This window comes from Pezoporus flaviventris, unplaced genomic scaffold (genome assembly GCF_033815535.1).
Source record: "Pezoporus flaviventris isolate CSIRO_AGI_PZ_B2104156 unplaced genomic scaffold, CSIRO_AGI_Pfla_v1 ptg000020l, whole genome shotgun sequence".
Taxonomy (NCBI): domain Eukaryota; kingdom Metazoa; phylum Chordata; class Aves; order Psittaciformes; family Psittacidae; genus Pezoporus; species Pezoporus flaviventris.
The window spans coordinates 1664099-1684355 of NW_026892568.1; the positions used below are offsets into that span (position 1 = coordinate 1664099).

Sequence of the window (20257 nt, forward strand, 5' to 3'; positions counted from 1 at the left end):
ATGTGGAAGATCAAGTCAGGGTATAAATAATAAATAACAAATCTGTGTGTTCCAGTCAGTCCCTCTGATTCTACTCCCATTTTTGTCTGCAGCTTCGCTTTTTATGTTCTCTCCATTCCTTTCTCTGATTTTTCATCATCTCAGCTTCGCATCGCTGTGGCCCTGACATGGGTTAATGCAGCACGTTCAGCAGTCACTGCACTTGTGAAACACCAGCCCCACGCTGGCAGGCAGAACCTGGCTCTGTTCTGCTTACACAGTGAGGAAGCTGGCATGACCCAGCGTGCTCCTCATCCTCACTGCTCGGGCCTTGAAGAGGAAGGTTGCCTGGTACAAAGTGTGACCACGGGACAAACCCAACATCACTGTGTGCCAGTCAAGAGGTTGGTTGTTTCCCCTGGCAGTCAGAGCAGTTGATTGTGCTGTTTCTTGGCCATCGCTTCCATGCATCCATCTGTCTAATAAAAATAAATGTAGGAAATGAAAAAGGAACCAAGTTCTCATCCTCCTCTGTCTGGTCTCAGTGTGTTCGTCCCTCACTGTGTCACCTATCTCATGTGTGCCTCTGTTTTCTGTGCCTGCCTCTTCTCTCAGCTCTTCTCTTTGGACACTTGAGCTGTATTGCAAGTCCTTGGGAAACATGGGAGAACCCTGTATGGGGCTTGTCCCGAGGGCTGAGCCAGCAGAGCTGGAGCCTTCACAGCACTGCTCTGGGACACTGCGGGGTTCAGCACAGGATGTGGCTTCTTGTATTACCAGTCACCAGGGGCTGGAGCTCTGTGGCACGTTGGTGAGCTGGTTATGCTCTTCACAGCCAAGCTGGGGATAACGGAGTCTTCCACGCCTGGAGCTATCTGTTGTAAGGGATGAGACAAGCTGGTGTCTCTTGCAGCATCCAAGGTATGGAGCTGGAGCTATCACAGAATCGTAGACTGGGTTGGGTTGGAAGGAACCTTAACGATCATTTAGCTCCAACTTCCCTGTTGGAGTTGGAGGCTGATGCTGGTAGCAATGACCCTGTTGATCTCCATGGGCAAATTGTGGCAGCTCTGGGTGCAGGAGGGCAGGGGAGGGGACATGGGATGGATCTGCAGGAGAAGGGGGGACATGGGCCCAGGTTTGCCTTGCCTTGCCTCCCATCTGGGCCCTGTCTCCCCTGTCCGCACCAGCAGCACCCAGCCCTTCTCCAGAGGAGGAGCAGCAGCCATGGGGCCGCCAGCAGCCCTGAGCCTGACCGAGCCTCTCTCCTCTTCCTCCCCACAGCCGCACCACCGTGCCTTCTGCTCCCCTCACACGGCCATCTACACCGGCACCAGCGCTCCGCCGTACCCCGCCAGCCGGCCCCATAGCCCGCAGGCCCTGCCCCACAGCACCACCTGCCCCTTGCTCAGCACCGCGGCCTCAGGCAGCGCTGAGGGGGCCGGCCCCAGCCCCGGCCCCTTCCCCTCAGGCGCAGGGAGGCCCCGTGCGGCCGCCATGGCCTTGGGCCGGTGGCTGAGGCGCGGCCGCTGGAGCTCCCCTGCCCTCACCGCGGTGTCACCCGCGGGCTCGGCTGTGCCCCACGGGAAGGTGCAGCCCTTGGGCGAGCGGGAGCGGCGGCTCCGGATGGACACCAGGGCCGTGAGCAGGTAAGGACCGCGCGGGCAGGTGGATCCCCTCAGGAGGGCATTGTCTCCGGTGCCATTTTGGTTCGGCATTAGCTGGGTTAAAGAGGTTAAAATAGGATGTGCTGAGCCTGTGAAAGTGGGAATTGTGCTGCTTTGGATTGAGCTGAGCTCTTAGGCAGAAGCTCCTCCCTGTGAGGGTGCTGAGGAGCTGGCACAGGGTGCCCAGAGAAGCTGTGGCTGCCCCATCCCTGGCAGTGTTCAAGGGCAGGTTGGACACAGGGGCTTGGAGCAAGCTGCTCCAGTGGCAGGGGTCCCTGCCTGTGGCAGGGGTTGGAGCTGGGTGAGCTTTAAGGTCCCTTTAACCCAAACCAGGCTGGGATCCACACTGCAGTCAGCTGTCACTGCCCATCTCGGCCTGCCCTGGGGCTCTGTGTGATGGCGGCTGCCAGGCCCGGGCTCCTGCTCTGCTCCTGCCTCACGTCAGGCAAGCAAGCCCTGGCCATGTCCCTCACTACGAGCACTGTGTCCTCACCCTGGTCTAACCCATTTCATTGTAAGTGGATGAGTCCACATTATCAATTCCAACACACAAATCTGAGGGCTCCTTCTCCACCTGGCTCTGTGCTCCGGCAGTGCCAGCACTGTACCACAGAGCACTTTGTGTTCAGAGGGTGGTGAGTGCCCATTCCCTTCATTTTCCATGAGTGCCCAGGAATTTTCCTGTGGGATTTGGGGTCTGAGCAGTGTAAAGCTCAAAGCCAGGCTCCGTGCCGCACGTTCACTGCCTCAGAGCACATCAGCAGTGCCCTGTGCGTGATGAGTCTTCATTTCAAAACACAGCTTCTTCCAGGTAAGAACAGATGCGTCCTTAGAGAGCCACATCCACCCCATAGACTGCGAGCAGGGAGAGGACAAGCACGCCCGGGCCCAGAAGGGCTCTGTGAAGGAGGTGGTCTGCCCTTGGGAGAGCCCCATGGAAGAGGGGAGAGCTGGGTGATGCACAGCCCAGACAGGGACACTCTTTCCAGGCCTGGGACCACAAGGTTTGCCAACTATGGCTCAGTATATGGGCCATGCCAACGAAGAAGTGCATTAAAGCCATCCCTCAGCATCAAGGAAGCTCAGACTACCACAACTATGGATAACGGGCCCTGGTGCACACAGCTGTAACTCAACAATGTGAAGCATTTCTGGACTGGTTTTCTTTCCTATCTTTGCTATATTCAGATCTATTCGTTACAAACCTCTTGATAAATGAACCTCATTTCTTGCCTTATAGCAGCTGGAGAATGTATGTATATCTATATCCTGGGAAACGCTGTCTTATCTGAGTTACTTGCTTGACCATGAGGTGTCAGCACACTGTACACAGCACAGCTGGAGCAAAGCTTGCAGGCATTCTTCAGGGGAGGACTCAGACTGCAGTGCCAAGATGGGGGCATGTTTGTGTCCCCAGCTTGGGTCCACCTCTTGTTATTAGTAATGCTTTTGTAATCTCAAAGCAAATTCATTAAGAAGCAGCTGATTGCTGGGGAAATTACAGTGAAAGCAGCTGTGTACTGAAAGGCATTCCTTAGTGCAAACCAAAAACGATCCCAAAGAGCAAGCAGTGCAGGAGAGCAAAGGTTCCAGAGTGGTTCTGCATTAGCTCCAGCTTCCCTTCTGTGGCCTCTCAGTGCCAGGATGGGTTTTGGAGCCATTATCTGAACTCCTGGGAAAATCCAAACCAAATCCATGTTGGTGTTTTGGGCCTCTCCAATGCGGGTTGATGCAGTGCCAGTCTTTGCCTGTGTTGTTATCAAGACCGTTAGACCGCTGCTTTCCTTACGTCATGTCAGCGTTTGAAGATGGGTTTTTGTCTGAGCATGGAGGGGTTTCCTGTGTGTGATGTGAGTCATTATTCTGTAGATTCATGTGGCCTGTGACTTCTGGTGTTGCTGTTTGGTGCTTTCTAATTGTAAATGGATCTTTGCTTGTGTAGCTGATGCGGTTCATCACGCTGACTCCTGCTGTGGGACTTAAAGCCTCTCCTCACATATGGTGAGTGGTCAGGGCTGGGATGAAACTTCTAATCAGAAGGCCAGAAAGGTGCAGCACCCCAAAGCAAAGGGTGCTGCCTGCACTGCCCAAGAATGTTCTTATGTCTGAATGTGTGTTTGCTCCTGCTGGCTTTGCTTAGTTGGAAGGATTTAGTTCTGCTCTGGCAGTCACTAGAGGTGGCCACCTATTACTAAGGAGAGACAAATGTGGTGTCTTCTGTGATTGTTTCTGTTAATAGCGTTACTCTGCCGCTCCTGACGGGACACTGGTCATGGATGATCCAGGGAACACGACGGGAAAACTTTTTGATGTCTAGGAGTTAATAATACTATATTTAATATTATGTACATATAATAAGAGCTATCCTACTGTTCATATTCCTCTCGTTGCTTTGGGGTTCCTCTTGTGCACCTCCTTGCCAAGGAATCAAATAGTGCCTTGGCCTCATGCTCATCTTCTAAACCAGAGGAAGCACTTCAGGATCCCAGATCCAGAGCGTGGAAACCCTGCTGCAATCACATCCAGACAGACAGGTACATACATGGCCCAGAGGCCAGCACCGGGGGTTCCCAACATCTGTCCCTTCAGGGCACTGCTTTTTTCCCCCAATATCTTTCAACTGGAGGACTCCTACAGCCTTTTCCATCTCCAGCCCATGCCTTGATTTCCTGCCATCACCCCCAGACCCCTGCTGACTGCAGGTTGAAACCCACTACTCCAGAGGTCCTGGGTGCCTGCGCCCACAGCGCTGAGCTCACACAGTGACATCTGAGGATGTCACCCCCGCTGGGGGCCTGGCATGTGGAGTCGGGAGCGCTTTCAGCTCAGATCCCCTCGCTGTGCAGGAGCCCATTGAACGCTGCCTGCAGTCACCTGGGGGAATTAGCTCACTGCAGCAACTTCGACATCCGAGGTATTCCGATAATGTGAGGGATGTGTAAGGTTAATGACTGGGAAAAGTGCTCGCTCCCCGGGGGCAGTTTCTCAGCAAACTCCCTGCTGCTCGGCTGACAGAAGAAAGGAGACTCCAGCAGCAGCAGGCAGCCCCGTGCCCTCGCCACAGCGCTCTGCTATCCTGCATCCCGCTGCTCCTTGTGGCTGGCACAGACCCACGGAGCAGCCGTGGTCCTGCTCCAGCTCATCCGTGCTGGAAGTGCTTCCCATGCTCCAGGTCTGAGCTGATGTGCGGCAGGAGGGGCTGCAGTGATCGGACTTCAGATGTTGTTTGGATGAACTTGGAAGGAAGATGATACATTAGCCGTGCGGTTTGACAAGGAGCTCCAATCCCACATGGGGAGGTCCCACACCCCACATTGAGGTGGGCTCCTCCAGTGTCCTTTCCTCGGGCTCAGGCTGATCCATGGGATTGATGTCTGTGCTTGCCTTGCAGTTCTGAGCCAGCCTGAAAAGCAAGACCGGCTCCAGAGGTTCCCCAAATCTCTATGCGGGCTCTTCCCAGGCTGCCTCAGCCATCAACCTCAAGGGGACACTGTTGGGATAGGATGGGAGTGAGTCCCATGCAGTGAATCTCAGTGAGCCTCTTGCTGGAGCGAGGGGCAGGAGGTGGATCCTGGCGTGGGTTGTGACAGCATTGGGGTAACTTGCTCCAGCTGCACTGGTGAGCTGTGGTCGTGCCATGGGGCTGGGTATACATCACGCTACATCCAGCCCGCAGGGTGGAGGGGAAGGAGGATGCAGGAGCATGGCCAGCCGGATTAAAGCATCCCGGTTAGAGATGTGTTTTCCAGGTGATCGGTATCCCTCAAGTCTCCCTTCAAGTCTGACATTTCACTCTCTCCGCCCCTCTCCAGCTGGGACATGCAGCCCAAGTGCCAAAAGCACCAAGGGCCCATTCCTCCTCTGAAGTCTTGGCCCGCGCATTGCTCAAGTCTCGTTAATTTAAAAATGGAACAAAGAATGCTCAGCATCCAGCAGGATCAGGCCTCGGGAGCAGGAAGTACCAGCTGGCTCAGGAGAGGGCTTGTTCCCGTGAGATTCCCAGTGTGGTTTTGGCAGGCGGCGTGTTTGGGATAGCTCCTCGAGCAGGCTCTTCCTGCCTCAAATGCCAGCCATGGCAGAACAGCTGACTCAGAGCATGACAGCTCTTCACAGCATCCCCTTGTGAAAGGAGCTGTCAGAAGTGTTCCTGATGCCGCTGCCTTCACATTTGGAGAGGGTGGCTTGAAAGCTGAGATGTAAACTGAGCCCACGTCATGATGCTCTTGGAAACGGTGCTCTGGGGGTGGAATTCACCCCTGTGCAGGGGCTGCATCACATTACATCCTTCTCAGGTCCAGAATAGGATGTCAGTCGAACTGAAGTGGTTCATGGTGCATTCACCCCAGCATATAAATACCTGAGTTATGATAAATACATGATGAAAGAGTCATCGTGACTTGGCTTTTTGGGGCACAGCAGCCTCAGGGGTGCAGGAGGAACCCAGTCACCAGGATTATTTTCCCCTTGCCACAGGGGATATGTTTTATGCGTTTTCCACTACACCTGGCCCAGAGGTGAGAACCTCACAGGATTCCTTTTAGGGCAGAGGTTCCCTGATGTGTTCTGCACTGCACTAAAGAGGAAGAGATAAGCTCTTGCAAGTGAGTTTACTTCTTAAAATTCTTGTTGCCATAGCAGCTTAGCACACTGTCTCGAGTCCTCCCTGTTGCAAAACTTTGATCACCATGAAAACAGAATTATGTTGTTCTCCAGCACATTCTACATAGAGATATATTGAAGTTACCGCAGTTCATACTTCAGCATCTCTGCAAAGACCTCTCTTATTACTCACTCACAAAACAAACATGTCTGGCCAAAGGACTGTGTTTTAAATCATAAGCTGCAGTGGGCTCAGTCTTGCTGGTTCCTCAGCACCACCGTGGTCCTGCTGCTGCTGTTCCCCACCAGAGTTCTGGTTCCAGTGGTTTCTAACACGCTCTGGTTCACCACAGCACTGAAGCCCAGCCACCAGCTTCTGTCCCCAGAGCTGCAGGAATACCTCCTCCCTTGGCTCTGCTCCCTGGCCAGCAGCTTGGTCTCTTCCTTGAGCAGTAAAAGAACACAGATTCCCCTAGAGTATCTACCTATTTCTGTTATCCAGCAGAAGCACTGAGCTGCATTATCCTTGCTCACCTCTAGTCCATTATGCTGGATTCCCTTTGTTCCCAGGGGAGGAATCAGCCACCCCTCTCGGGATTAATCATCTTTGGAAGTAGTTTATTCCCTCCATTGCTCTAGGGGACTAACTCAGGAGTGGACACAACTTCTGTATGGGTAGGATTTGCTGACAGCTTATAGATGGGTGGGATTGCCTGACACCAGTGGCTGTAATGAGAGTTAGTGCACTCTGTAGTGTGTAGGCACCTGCTGCAGCTCCACGTACAGTGCTCTGGCTCTTTGCTTTAACCCTTAGGACACCTCAGTTAATTCTCGTTGTTACTCAAGGTGGAGCTGCCTCATTCTTGCTCCTAAACTTCAATAAGCACCAACGCTTCAAATCCTGCTTAGAGCAGCCCTTTGGTTTCAATCAGGTGTCCCATTTTTTTCTGGCTGAATTCATGCCAGCAATACTGGAAAAGACCAAAATGAAAAGAAATGAGGCTAGATACAGGTTTGTAATAACAACCTCTGCAGTCGTTTGGTTAAATAGCACATTACCCAAGCCATCCTTTTGCTGTTGTTGTTCATATGAATCCATCTCCTCACCCAGAGCAGACCCTTCCAGACCAGGGCTGGGAGAGGCCAGTGGGATTTTTATTACTGCTCACAGCCAGGTTTTATCCAGGCAGCTTTTTTCCCATTTTCCCCCCATCAACTGAAGGGAAGCAAAAAAATAAAAAAAAGGAAAAAAAATTGGGGTAAAAGTTGAAGAACACTTTAATTTATAAGAAAAAGAACTAAATAATTGATGTAGTCATGGTGCCAAAGGTAATTTCTGCTGCTCCCTCTATCTCACAAAGACATTTAGCATTGATTGAGATCAAAGTATCAAAAACCCCTGCTGCTGAGCTGAAAGGCAAAACTTTCGGCTGCCTTTCTCCGCTCTAATAATATCGTCTTTATGTAGTTAATAAACTGCACACTTCAGTCAAACTATATCATTACAGAAGACTTAGGGAGCTAATAATTTAAAAGCAAAGAATTGCCTCTGTTCTTCGCTTTGAACTAAACAACATTCTGTTGAATGAGGGGGACATCAAAGCTTTGTTACTATTACCAATGTGGCTGGAGCATAGGGCCGCACAGAGTGTGTACTTCAGTCATCAAGAGGGAAAAAAAAGGAAAGATTAAAGATATTGGCTTATCAAGCCACAGGCAGAACCAGGTGTTTTCTTTGCTGCTGTGCAAGCATCAGGTGGTTTGCTTATCAATGAGGTTTCTTATTAAATAGATGTACATGGCTTAGGTTGAGCCCTCCAATCCCGTGGCCCTTTTCTTTCTCTGGCAGTCAGGCAAGGGGCTGTTTGTTTGTGGCAGGACAGGTAATTGGGCTTTTTGTCCAGGTTTTCACTCTGCTGATGCTCTCCTGTTGTGCCCTGCTCCACTGCAGCAGTCTCCTCCCTGTCCCCATGTATGCCATGGGGCAGCCCTAAGCATGTGGGGCAGCTTCATCCTCAGCTGGATGTGCCTTCCTCCCTTGTCTGCCATCTCATCCCCACTGCTTCAGTTCCTCCATGCCCTCAGCAGAGCAAGCTCTGCTCTCCCAGCTCAAGAAAGGGGTGTCCCTGCAGCCAAAGAAGACCCTTTGGCATGGCTGAGGGCAAGGAAGGCATCACGCTGCTCCATTTCTGTCTGCATGGGGAGGACAGAGGATCTGACATCTTTCTGCTGCCTTCTCAGCTTCACCATAGCCAGATATTGTTTCTTTCCCCTCAACCCATCAACCAAAGCTTTGCAAAGATCTTCCTGCTGCCAGGAGTGGGTGTCCATGGGTGGTCTTGGGCAGGAAGATCCTAAACTCATGTGAATTACTCATGTTCAGGCCAGTGATGCTTCCATGGAGAGGATTTTTCTCTGGCACCAGGGGAAAGGAAGGCTTTCTTTCATAAACCCCACTGAGACACAGAGGTTTCCCTGGGACATTGGGCAGGGGTAGGATTAGCAGAACAGTCCAAGGAGACTTCAGGAGCTCTCCTCCCATCCCTTCCCTGTCATGGCAACACCTGCCCCTGTTGTGTGTCTGGGTGTGACCCCAGGTTAGATGTGCTTTGACTGGAGACGTTTGAATATGGGGCTGTGGTGTGAGCCCTGAGGGCTCACCAGGAGAAAGAAGGTGAATCCCGAGGTCAGCACTTGAGAGCACACATCCTCTAGACCCTCCTGCTCCGAGCTGCTGGGCTGGATGGACCCTTGGATGTTCCAGGCAGGTCTGGGAGCTGGCAATTCCGTGTGGGCTCTATTATGGGATACTTGCACTTCTTAAATGCTGCTTTTCATTTGCATCAAAACCTCTCCTTGGTTCTTGGCAGTCTGGATTTCATTCCCTATTAAAGACTGGAATTTAAAAAAGCAGAAAATAATGGCTTATTTCAAAGTAACAATTCAGCTGCTTTTTGAAATGCTGTCCTTATTCAAAACCACTTAAATTTATACGTATTTCTAAGGCTTTCTTATCCTCAGAGGCTGAACCAATTTGGATCTTGATTTCTGCAAGTGTTCTCCTTGATTTCTGTGTCAGAAAGTTGAGATGTAATGTGAACACGTTGGACGTGAACCATAGGTAACAAATGGTTTCCTGGGAATTACTGCTCAAGTTGTTCTTTAAAATACTTTGCAAAGCCCATTACTACAGGGAGAAAGTGCATAGCAAAAAGGCTTTAGGAAAGGGATGGATGACCTCCTGCTTTTTATCCTGTGGAGCTGCAGGCTGGAGCGTGTGCCTAGGCACATGTGTAGACACGTGGACATGTGTGTGCTTCTGTAGGCTTCATTCTTTGTCCAGTTTAAGTGGCTTTACCATGAGCTGAGATATTCTAGACCTGGTAAAGTGCTCTTTTTGCCTTTAATTTCAGCTAAGGTGAAAATGTTCATTTCTGAAATGGAAGAGGGTCTTCTAGCAGCTACACACATGGCTGACAATGCATTTTATGAGCAGAATAATGCAAAGTACCCTGTTTAAAGGGAGAGGAACTTGCCCATCACTCCTTCATCAGATTAATGGATGACCTGCAGGTACCATCTGCAGACAGGAGGGTGAAGTCTGTCACAGTTAAGTCAACCTGATGGTTGCTGTCCCTCAGGGTAACCATCAAGCCAAAGGAGAGCCTTATGTATTCTGCTTGACTTGTTTGCACCTTCACTGATGGGTTCTATTGGACACAATACCCAAGATTTGCAGCCAGATACCAAGGCAGGGAGTAGTATTTAATGCAACCTCTGGAGCAAGGTGCCTACTGCATGCTCTGGAGCGCAGTGTCTGCCTGCACATGGGTCTCTGTGTCTCTCTACAGGCACTCATTCATGGAATGACTGTTTCTGCAGAACTGAGAAACAGTCTGTTGTTCAAAACAGTGCTGGGAACAGCACGATGAGAAGAGAGGCTTTCTAGCTGGCCAGAGATGCAGAGCTAAAGGCTCTTGAGCCAACCTTTGCAAGGCGTAGTAATACAAAGATAATAAAGTGACTGTGATGGGAGTGCAAGGCAGAGTGAAGCTGTCTTTAGCCTTTACCAAAACCACTGTCAGTGCCTTTGCCTTTTCACAGCACAGCTCTTCGCAAAGCTAATTGGGTTAGTGCCTTGCAGGGGGTTTTCAGTGTCTGCAGGAGATGGGCTGCTGCAAACACCTTCCCCTTCAAGGCACACAGTGTTGCCTTTTTCACACCACAGCTCTCTCCCGGGCTTCTGTTCTCAAAAAGCAAAAGTCCCAGGCTGTTCTTCAGTATCAGCCATTACAGGGTTTCAGTTCTTTCCTCCCAGCCATTTTCAAATGTTCAACTTAAAAGGAAAATGTTTCATTTTAGGCCAAATCCCCCCCTCCTCTCCCTTTCCCCTCTCTTCTCCTTCGTTTCCCCCCCTTCTTTCTCTGGAAGAAGAACAAAGTCATTCAAATCAGGAAGCTGAGGAACTCCATGTATACTTTCCACTGGGACCTCGATCCCTACTGGTTTGGCTTGATTTGATTGAAGTGTAATTTAATCCTTCATCATTTGTCATAATGTCATTTATATATAAAAACAACACCGCATCCAAACTTCAGATCAGCACCGAGGAGCTCTCCAGGAGGCACGGAAGCACTGCTGAGGAGCAGGCTTTGCTGATAGCGAGGAGGGTGTGAAGCTGCCAGGCTCCAGCGCTGCCTTCCTCCTCACTGGATGAAGCATGTCATGGTTAAATCAGGTTGCATTATGTTGGTGAAGAAGGCTCTGGATTCACAGCAAAATGAAGCAGGGACTGTGAGCACAGCTAACCCAAATAATTCAGGTTGTGTAGGTGAAATGCCCGGGAAGCGGTGAACAACCTGGATTTCAGAGTATATTTGCAGATGATAGGGGTGCCCTCTGTTACCAGCTGGAGTCTGCATACCTCAAACCACTCTTTATTGGTAGTACAGGAAGGGGAGGAAAGGGAAGGGCCATTCCCTAGCTCTGCTCTGTGATCATGTGCAGGTTTCATCCATCCCTCCTCTTCAGAGCAACCTCTGTGATGTTGGTGCTCACCTTCAGCTTTTGGGCTGCAGCACTTCTTTGACCCTCTCATGGAGTTTGTCCCTGAGGTAGCAAAAGCCACCAGACACTCATCTCAAGGCTGTAGGGCCATGAATCTTCATCCTTTGCCTCGAGTATCTCATGTTTAGCTACACACAGCTGAAATACTGAACACCTGAGCTCTGGCATCTCCCTGCTCCTTTGTCTGAGTGGTATAAATGGGAGAGGACAGGGAGGGGAGGTCATGGTCTGGAGGTTCAATAGGGCTCGTGGCTGTTGGTGGCTATGGACTCAGCTGTGATGAGAGGGCACGTGCTCCAAACCCTGTCTGGATCCCTCTGTGCAATCTCTTCTCCAGCTCTTTGTGTCCCCATCCATGAAATGATGCTAAGATGAGGTCTGTGAAGAGGCAGTTCCAAACATATCCCTATGTTGCTACTGCTGTTCTTCACTGCAGCTCTCAAACAAGCAGAGCTTTATCAGAATAGGAGCAGCTTATGAGGCTTTGGTGCAATAGGTACAGACCAAAAACCGGTCCAGGGGTAACTGACATGTTTTGGGAGAGCTCTGCCCTCAAAAGCCCCGAGGCTCTTGTTTTCAGCTCGGTGCACTGCAATCTAACACGCGATCAGAGGCACCGACCTGGCTCTGCACCCAGGCAAGGCTCCTTCTCATCCTCTTTCAAGCCTGCTGCCTCACTGCTCCTTGCCTGAGCATTTCTGGCATGGTCTGGCCTCGCAGCTAGGCACGTCCTGGAATGCTCCGTGGCACGTCCCACCGAGAGCCACCGCGGGACAGGAAGGTTACGGCTGAGCTGCAGATGTTGAGTGAGGTGGTTTTGCTCTGGGATTTTTTGGGGACAGATGCCAAACATCTTCACTTTCCACTCTTATCTCTTTATCGAGCAACCCTAAAAGGAAGAAGTATGAGCAAGGGAAAGAGATGAGCCTTATTCCTCAGAAAGAAAACATTCCTGCAGTCAGGGTATATAAGCCAGGTACTGCCTGCATTTCCTCGGCTGGAGCTGTGTGGGCATCACAGAGCCTGCTCGCTGCTGGGGCTGAGGACAAGAGCCTGAGGTCGCAGGACTGGTGTGTGACAGCACCTCTCCCCACTCACCCTCCCCAGCACCCCACTGCACTGTGGCCGAGGCTCTGCTCCATCCCTTCCCTCTAACAGCAGAGCAGAGCATCTATGGAGTTGATTCTATGGTTCTATTCACAGCACTTGTCAAAAATTAAAGCAGAAGTTTCTTTCAAATGCTCCATTTTCTGCACTTGACTGCCAGAAAAACGATTCTTCCTCCCCCCAAAAAGAATTAGCATTTAAAATTCCAAATATGCACTTTTGCTCAGACCAAAGAATGTGTGTTCTTGCTTTCAAGTTGGGTTCTCTGTGACCTCTTAGTTTTAATAATTTCAGCAAAGTGTCATTTGACAATTCAAATGCAGCTGGTAAGTGCAGGAAAGTAAATGTTCTTCAAGATAAGCACACATTATATCGAGAGCTGATGATGAGAAGGTTTCACCTACAGCTAGAAACTTCAGAGTTTGTATGACTCTGAATATGTATGACACTTCAGCATATTAAAAACCCACTTTGGTGAAATATTGGTATTTCCAGATTCCAGCTTTGCCAGCGCTAAAGTACTTTCCCTGTTTAATTCATAAGGAAGTGTGGTGGCCTCGCGTGGAGAAGTTTCACTGTTTAGCTTTTGCTTTCCAATTAAATATAAACCAGTGTTCAAACCCTGCGTGCTGCTGATCTGAGAGGGTGAAGGACCACAGCTTGGATGGCTAAGGTCTGCTCTGCCAACCCACTTCCTTGCCACAGTGTTGTGTTGCCTATGATGCTGCAGCCAGGAGATGGTGGAGCAGGGCCGGGTACCACTCCTGCTCCAGGGATGCAGGGGAAGCTGGGGCTGACCCCACCAGCTCTCAGCCCCAGGTGAATGTGCTCGTTCAGCTTTGTGTTCCCTCCTCATGTTCTGATTTTTTCAGATCCTCTCGGCTTCATTGTGCTATCCCAAACCCCTCGCACAGAGAGGGCTGTTATCGCCCAGACACCCACCCCTCCACATGCAACTCAAGCCACCAGTCAGCAAGCAGATCAGCTTGTCACAATAATTAATAGGCCTCCCTGTGGTCCCTGGTAATCCATCCCAGCACTGCACAGCACCAGCTCTGTTTTACTTAGGTATATGTAAACCTTAGAACTGCCCCAAACAGAGCCTTTTTCATGAAACTCCTTCATTCAACACCTTATAAGGGCTGCGGGCGCAGGGAGGGGGCAAGTTTACACAGATGCTAGTGTCTCAGGACTTGCTAGCAGGTGTCTCCTAACTTTACACAGACCACCCTCACACTGAAGGCACTCTTTTGCTTTGAGCCTGTTTGAGTTACATGACTTTGGTCTTTGAGTTCCTGTTCAGCGGGCAATTTATGACTTTCCTTATTGATAATGCTCCCGTAAGCAGAGGGATGGATTGTCAGCCAGCGGTGTGGGTGTGGGTTTCATGGCATCTTCGAATAGCTGCAGTTCCCTGGCCATGCAATTCCTTTGGCTTTCTAGGGAAAGGAAAACAACACCACCACCCATACGGGCTGTGGGGGTTTTCATCTGTTTGTTTGTTTGTTTAAAATGGGGGGGGGGGGGGAGCTAATGACAGGTTTGAGCAAACAGTGTCCTCTGAATTTGGCCGTTTTCTCTCACTGAGGTCATCTGACAGCTGAGATTACATGATTCGAAATGTTTTAAGGCATTCCTTCAGCCCCAAGAGGGGAGGAGGGAAAACAGTTTGGGCTTGCTGTCAGTAGTTCAGGGCACAAACATCTGAAGAGCTTTCCTACGTAGGGGTGACCGTGGAAGGCGTTGCCTCTTTCCCAAGGGATGAAGCCGGGAGGCAGCAGTGAGCTCAAGCTTCTGATGGAGGATTCAGTGTCCCTGGGGCTTTGGGAAGTTTGGGTTGGGACAAACTGTGGCAAAATTTGGGTCATTTTTTGCAGTTCTCTGAAACCTCTCCAGTTCTTGTCCGGAGTTATCGGGGTGAGTGCAGTGCCTGAGAATCCCACAGCAAAGAGCTGATCCCTGCCTCAAAGCTCTGTTTTCCACAGGCAGCCGCTCCTTCCTCTCCTCGGTGTTGTTCATTTCTGGTGCTGCTGCTCCTTACCCCTCCTGCAGCTCTCACAGCTGTTCCCTCACACTGGGAGAAAGAAATTAGTCTGTAAGTGCCCAAAAGCAAAGGTTATTTCTCTTGCACACTGATGGGTGACACAGGATGGGATTTAAATCTGGACCCGGTCCACGATGGATCCATCACAGTTAAACACTGGAAAGGAAAGGGGGAACTTCTGCTGATCACAGGTTGTTTACTGGCTGAGCTTATTCTTGGCTGCTTGATAACTTTGTTATCAGCCCTCATCCCTCAGGTCATTTAATACTTTGCTCCTGACAGAGCTGTGGAGGCACCAGCTGAAGCCCGGCCCGTGTGTGTCATGTGCTGGATGGTCTATTAAAAGGAAACCGGTGCCATTTGTGAGCGGTCCCAGCAAGCTGTAAGGACATCTTCTCATGCTCCCAGCCCCTTGCCTATCACACACATGCTTTATAAAAGCTGTAAGGGATTAGTTTATGCCCTGCCAGTTTCACCTTTTCCTGCTTCTCCTCCCCATCCCACCACAGGAAGGGGGGATGAGCAATTCACTGTGGGGTACTGTAGCTGCCAGCTGGGGTTAAACCACGACAGTGTGATAAAAACTAAACGACTTTGTTGTGGTTTTGGAACCAAATAATGCTTTAATAGCAGAATCCCTTTGCAAAGTTAGCAGTTAAGAGTAAGCAGCACTTTAGGCAATCCAACCATCTGCTGCAGGGACTTTCCCTTGTAATTAGGTAATGAGCTTGATGTATTTTTCCCGTCTCATTCTGATTGGAAGGTCGTTTTAGCCTTGTCAGGAAAGGTGAATTGGAAACATCCTAGAGACAGGTTCCCTGCATGACCCTTGGCTCTACACCTGGTCACAGCACCTCCTGGGTGGCCGTGGGTGGGTAAGGATGCCTGTAAGTCTCTATGAGCTGAAGCAAGATGCGCAGTTACTCACCATGCATAGGGAAACTGGGAAACTGAAGTTGAAGAGCAGGCAAGAAAACGTCTGTGCAATTCATTGCTGTGCAGTGAGTCAGTTCTCCTTCCCATGGTTGAAAGTGTTGGTCACCTGAACAAACCCTCTGCTCCCAAACCTTTATATTATAGGGTTTACTTGGTCACCAGGACACCTCTCCTTTAGGGTTTGTTCATCCATCTTCCTTAGGAGTAATGGCTATGGCGTTCAGGAACAGAGCTGGATCCTAAAGCCCAGTATTGGTACACAAGGCTATCTCTGAGGAAAGTGATGACTATTTGTAAGCTGGTTTCTCTCCAGAGCTCCCCAGTTGCTGAAGCTAGGGGAGGCTGTGTCACACAGTCCCACTCCTATCACTGATGTTTTCTGCTTGTATATCCTGTTCTACATGAGTGTTTACAGGTGACTGTACCTATCCCAGTCATTTCTCTCCTGGGTCTATTCACCATCCTCAATGAAAAACTAGTTTAGAAACACTAAAATAGAGTAATTTCATAAACTGGACTTCCCTTTGTGAGCCTCTTTCTGCCTCCCTTGCTGCCAATGCACTCTGGGACCTGGGCGCTGCACATCTAGACTCAGATCCAAACCAAACCTGCCAGGACTTGCAAAACTTCAAGGAAGTGGAGTTCTAGACCCCATTCCTAGCTTTGGCTCCAGTTGAGCACCAAATACATATTCGTCTTCATTCTGGGCATTATCCTTACTGTGATTCATAGGATAAAGGGACCCAAGCGTAGGGCTGGAAGCAGGACAGCATCCTCTCAACTGCCTGCATGCTGATGGTTTGTGAGCACCATCTGCACGAGCAGAGGGAGCCGTGCTTGTTCGAAGAGTTACCCCGGATCCAAAGGGAAGCAGCAGATCTCACCAGAGCCAGGGGTTTCACCACATTCAAAAGAAAGAGCTACTTTGAAAGGCCTCAGAGAGCTGGGAAGCTGCAAGCCCAATGGTTGGTCAGAGCTGTGGGCTCAGAGTTTTCTCTGGCAGCAAATGAAAGTAGTATCAGCTACAGTAGCTGGAAGCTGCCTGTGTGTAGAGTGCCAGAATACAGGAGGGAGCATTGTGAGCATGAATCCAAAAGGAGAAGGGCTGGAGTGCTTGGCAAAGGCATCGCTGAGTGAGAAACCTGCTGGCTCTTGTGTGAGTTTCAATGGGAACCATCGTCATCACCATCACCAGGGTGCAGGCTGCAGGAGGGACAGGCACTGAGAGGCAGCTGTAGCAAAGGAGACTGCAGCCACCCTCATCTGCTCTGCCTGGTGCAGAGCTCACTTTGGTTGACATGGGAGAGAACAGTCATGGACCTACACAGCCTCCATCACTATTGCGCTCAGTTCTGCTACAAACCATTGCAAAGCGCAAGGGTCATGGGCATCAGTCTCCCCTGCTAAGGAAAAGCAGCTTCTGCTCTTTCACAGAGCAGCTGTAGCTCCAGATCCACTTTTGGATGAAGGACACTTGGTAGAAGAGGGTGACTTACTGCTTTTCACAACCAGAAAGTGAACTGGAGGCTGCATTGGGGTTGCTGTCAGCTTCTTTTCCCAGCTGACCCCATTTTTATATGTTCCCCCTTCCTAGCTGGGCTCCAAAGCTTGGATATATTTCTTCCTGGCCTGCCATCGTGCTGATGGGATTTAAATATGAAAAGCATTGCTCTCTGTGCAAGTTAAGTCTTTGGTTAAAAGTGCAGGATGTTAAGAGGTGTAGGATTTTTTTAGTCTCTTGTAAGGTCTGTTTCAGCACCTCCTTATGAGATGGCGTTAAAAGTCTCTGTAATACAATGCTCTCACACACTGTATATGCAATATCTGTCCTCCCTTTAGATAGAGTTTTCCTAGCTAATTTCACAGTATACTCTGCTAAATCGCCATCCTTTGCTGTGAACTTCAGAGGTTCTTGCTGCCACATGGAACATGTGGCTGCTGCTTGTGTATCTGCCTTGAATTAATGCGGGCAGCCTTCATCTCCTGCAGCCTTCCTGCAAAGATCAATGGGCTTAATCCTTGGCCTCCAGAATCAGGCCTCAGAGGCACCCAAATCCCCTCTTGTGAGCTGTTCTCTGCCTCTTACCCTTGGGTCCAGCTTTCTCTTGGCAGCCTTTGAGCGGAAGTTTGACCTCCTTCAGTTTGGGAAATGCCAACCCCTAGAAACTGAGCTGAATGAGCCAGGAGGTGTCTCTTGGTCAGCTTAGGACCCTCTCCATGAGGCATAGCCTTGGGTCACCAAGGCTTGCATTGCTCCTGTGTTCCTGCAATTACCCCACACCTTTGCCACTGCTCATCCGTGCCCAGGTTTGGAAGACTGAGGTTGCAGAAATCTCCCTTCTCCCCATGCAGAAGCCTCAGAATAAAGGCAGAAAGAAGGAAAAAGAGAGCAATTGTGGACCAGAACTGTCAGTGGCACTTTTACAACTGACATTACAACAACATTGTCTCCTCCAGCCCTTTGCTTATATTTTCTTGAATTGGCCAGCCCAAGGCTTCATCCACAGCCCAGTTCTGTCAGTGATGTTCTTCCCATTGTGTCCAATGGGCCATAAATCCAAATCCCTGAAGGTGACCCTCCGCTGTCCCCCACCTCGGTGCCAGACACCCCACCATGCCCTCTGGGATGGCATTTCTTGGCATGGGACCCCTGGCTATAAGGCAAGAACAAAGAGCAGACCATACATCAAGCTGCAGACTTTTACATTCACACAGCTTCCTTTTGCCAGCCAAAAAGAAAAGGGATAAAGCAGGGCTGAGAAGACAAAGAAAGAGCAAGAAGGCAGAAAAACAACATGAGGAGGAGGTTATGGCTATAAAACACACTTTACATTATGCTTGTCCTAGAAACTGCAGATACTGGGTGAGCAAGGATGCAAATTCTCTTCTTCCTCCCCAACCCCTGCTCCGTGCAGTGACACTGCTGCCACCCAGGTCCCCCCAGGCCCTCGGCCAGAGGGGATGCTGCCAGTCACTCGTGCTGCTTTGATGCGGGCACAAAAGAGCTAGTCATTTGAGACGCTTCCTGCCTGGTGGCCTGTATCAGCTTGTGAATCATCTGAACGCTCCTGCCTAATCCGCTTGTGTATCTTTGAAGCCTTTTCTGCCTTGCAAACAAATGATCAACTGCAACTTATTTTTAATCCATTAAAAGGTTCCAGGTATTCCCCTGTAAAAAAAACCCCACCAAAATACCCATCCTGGGTACCTCAGGAGGAGGGGATTCTGTAAGTGTTGATCTGTGCTCCAGTGAGCACAGGCAAGTATTAGCATCAATTTGTGAGTTACTTGCTAGGATGAAATGTCAAAGGTGCAGCTTTACTGTGATCTGATCCCAGATATTAAAATACTGGGGTCTCAAGTAAAGTAGCTGTAAGACAGTGTCAGAATGGCTCAGACCAGTGTTGTGTACGGAACACTTGATCCAAAGGGGGCTACAGAGTCAGGTCTAGAGTGTGGAAAGGAATCCTCATCAAGCAGTACAGGGACAAGCTCAAAGCAATGCTTCCACTGTTGTCTTTCACTTGCAGCTGGATGTACGTGGAAGGACATCACTCCATTGCAAGACATTTATATATCTACCCTTGCATTAAGTTTTATGTGAATTAATTGTGCTTCCCATCCCTTCTTCCTTGTTTTGCTCTAACTCTCTGAACAAACCCCCTAAAATTACAAAATCCAGCTGAATTTTAATTGAAAACACCAAGTTCCATCTGGCCTCGCATAAATTATGGTCAAAGTTGCCATTTTAAAGAGCAGACCTTGTTGTTGTTGTTGTTTTTTAATGCCAAACTATAATTCAGCTCCAATTGAGTTCAAACCGGCTTGAAATTGAGACCAGGTTTGCTGAAGGGGTTTGCATACTTGACCAAAAGGCTTTGGGTAAAGTTCATCCAAATGCTGGACTTGCAACAAGCCAAGGGAGCGTGAAGGCTTGGACTCAATGTGTCCCAGAGATGTGCTGCTAACAAAGAGGCACTTGGAACTGATTTATGCCCAATGGAGGGTGAGAGGACTGGTGTGGGTAGGGATGTCCTTCCCTTAGGGAATTCTTTGTGAGGGCAATGGAGCTCAGGTGGGCACATTAAGTGAGAAGGGGAGGGCAATGCAGCTCAGGTGGACACATTAAGAGGGGCGGGGAGGGCATTGCAGGTGCCTCTTGTTTTGCCTTGATGGGGCTGTGAGCATCTTCCCAGCCTTTCCCACTGACCCTGCTTTTAAGAGCAGATGCAGCATAGCCTAGCTCTTTTTTTGGGATATGGGGGGCCGAGAATCTCCTGTTATGGCTTTCTCCCTAACTGCTCAACTGTGATGGTGGTGGTTGAGAGTCCTATGCTGGCACTGCTCTGATGAGCACTCTCTATGAAGCCAAAGGATGATGGGGACCCGTGGATGTCTGATATCAGGCTAAAAGCAGCGCTATGGCCATGCAGGTGAGCTGGGTGTATGGAGGGGTGTGATTGTGGATGAGGGATTTTGTGTCTGATCTGGTGCCTGCTCACAGCCATGGGAGCACAGGAAGAGCTGGTCCTTGCCATGTACAGAGTGTGTGTGGTGTCCTGGTACCTGTCTGAGAGCAGGCTGAGGACTCTTTGTGCCTTTGTTACCTGCTGCTTTACTTAACCTTAAAAGATGTTGGTCTGAGGGTGGTTTTAACCATGTAGTCTAAAATCCCTTATATAGCACTCACTTTTGATACCGTAAGCAAAGCAGCTCTGTATTTCTGCTCTCTTCCTGGCTTTCCTGATGCTGAGGAGGTGCAAGGCAGCTTTTGTCTGGAGCCCCCAGCTTGGTTTGTGTGTGGTGGTGCCAGCCTGGCACCAGTGTCCTGCTGGCCCATGAGCTACAGGCGGCTGTG

At 50.0% G+C, this 20257-nt stretch overlaps 1 protein-coding gene across 3 annotated transcripts in view; it reads left to right on the forward strand.

Moving 5' to 3' along the window:
* Positions 1 to 20257, forward strand: part of RGS9 (regulator of G protein signaling 9) — a 129972-nt gene that overhangs the window by 25366 nt on the left and 84349 nt on the right. For 2 of the 3 annotated variants that reach the window (XM_061455260.1, XM_061455261.1), the window contains exon 18: positions 1264 to 1628. In XM_061455260.1, the coding sequence (XP_061311244.1) occupies positions 1264 to 1628 (365 nt within the window). Of the gene's footprint in view, positions 1 to 1263; positions 1629 to 2447; positions 4021 to 20257 lie in introns of those variants that run through there. The other variant, XM_061455259.1, reaches the window with a different exon arrangement.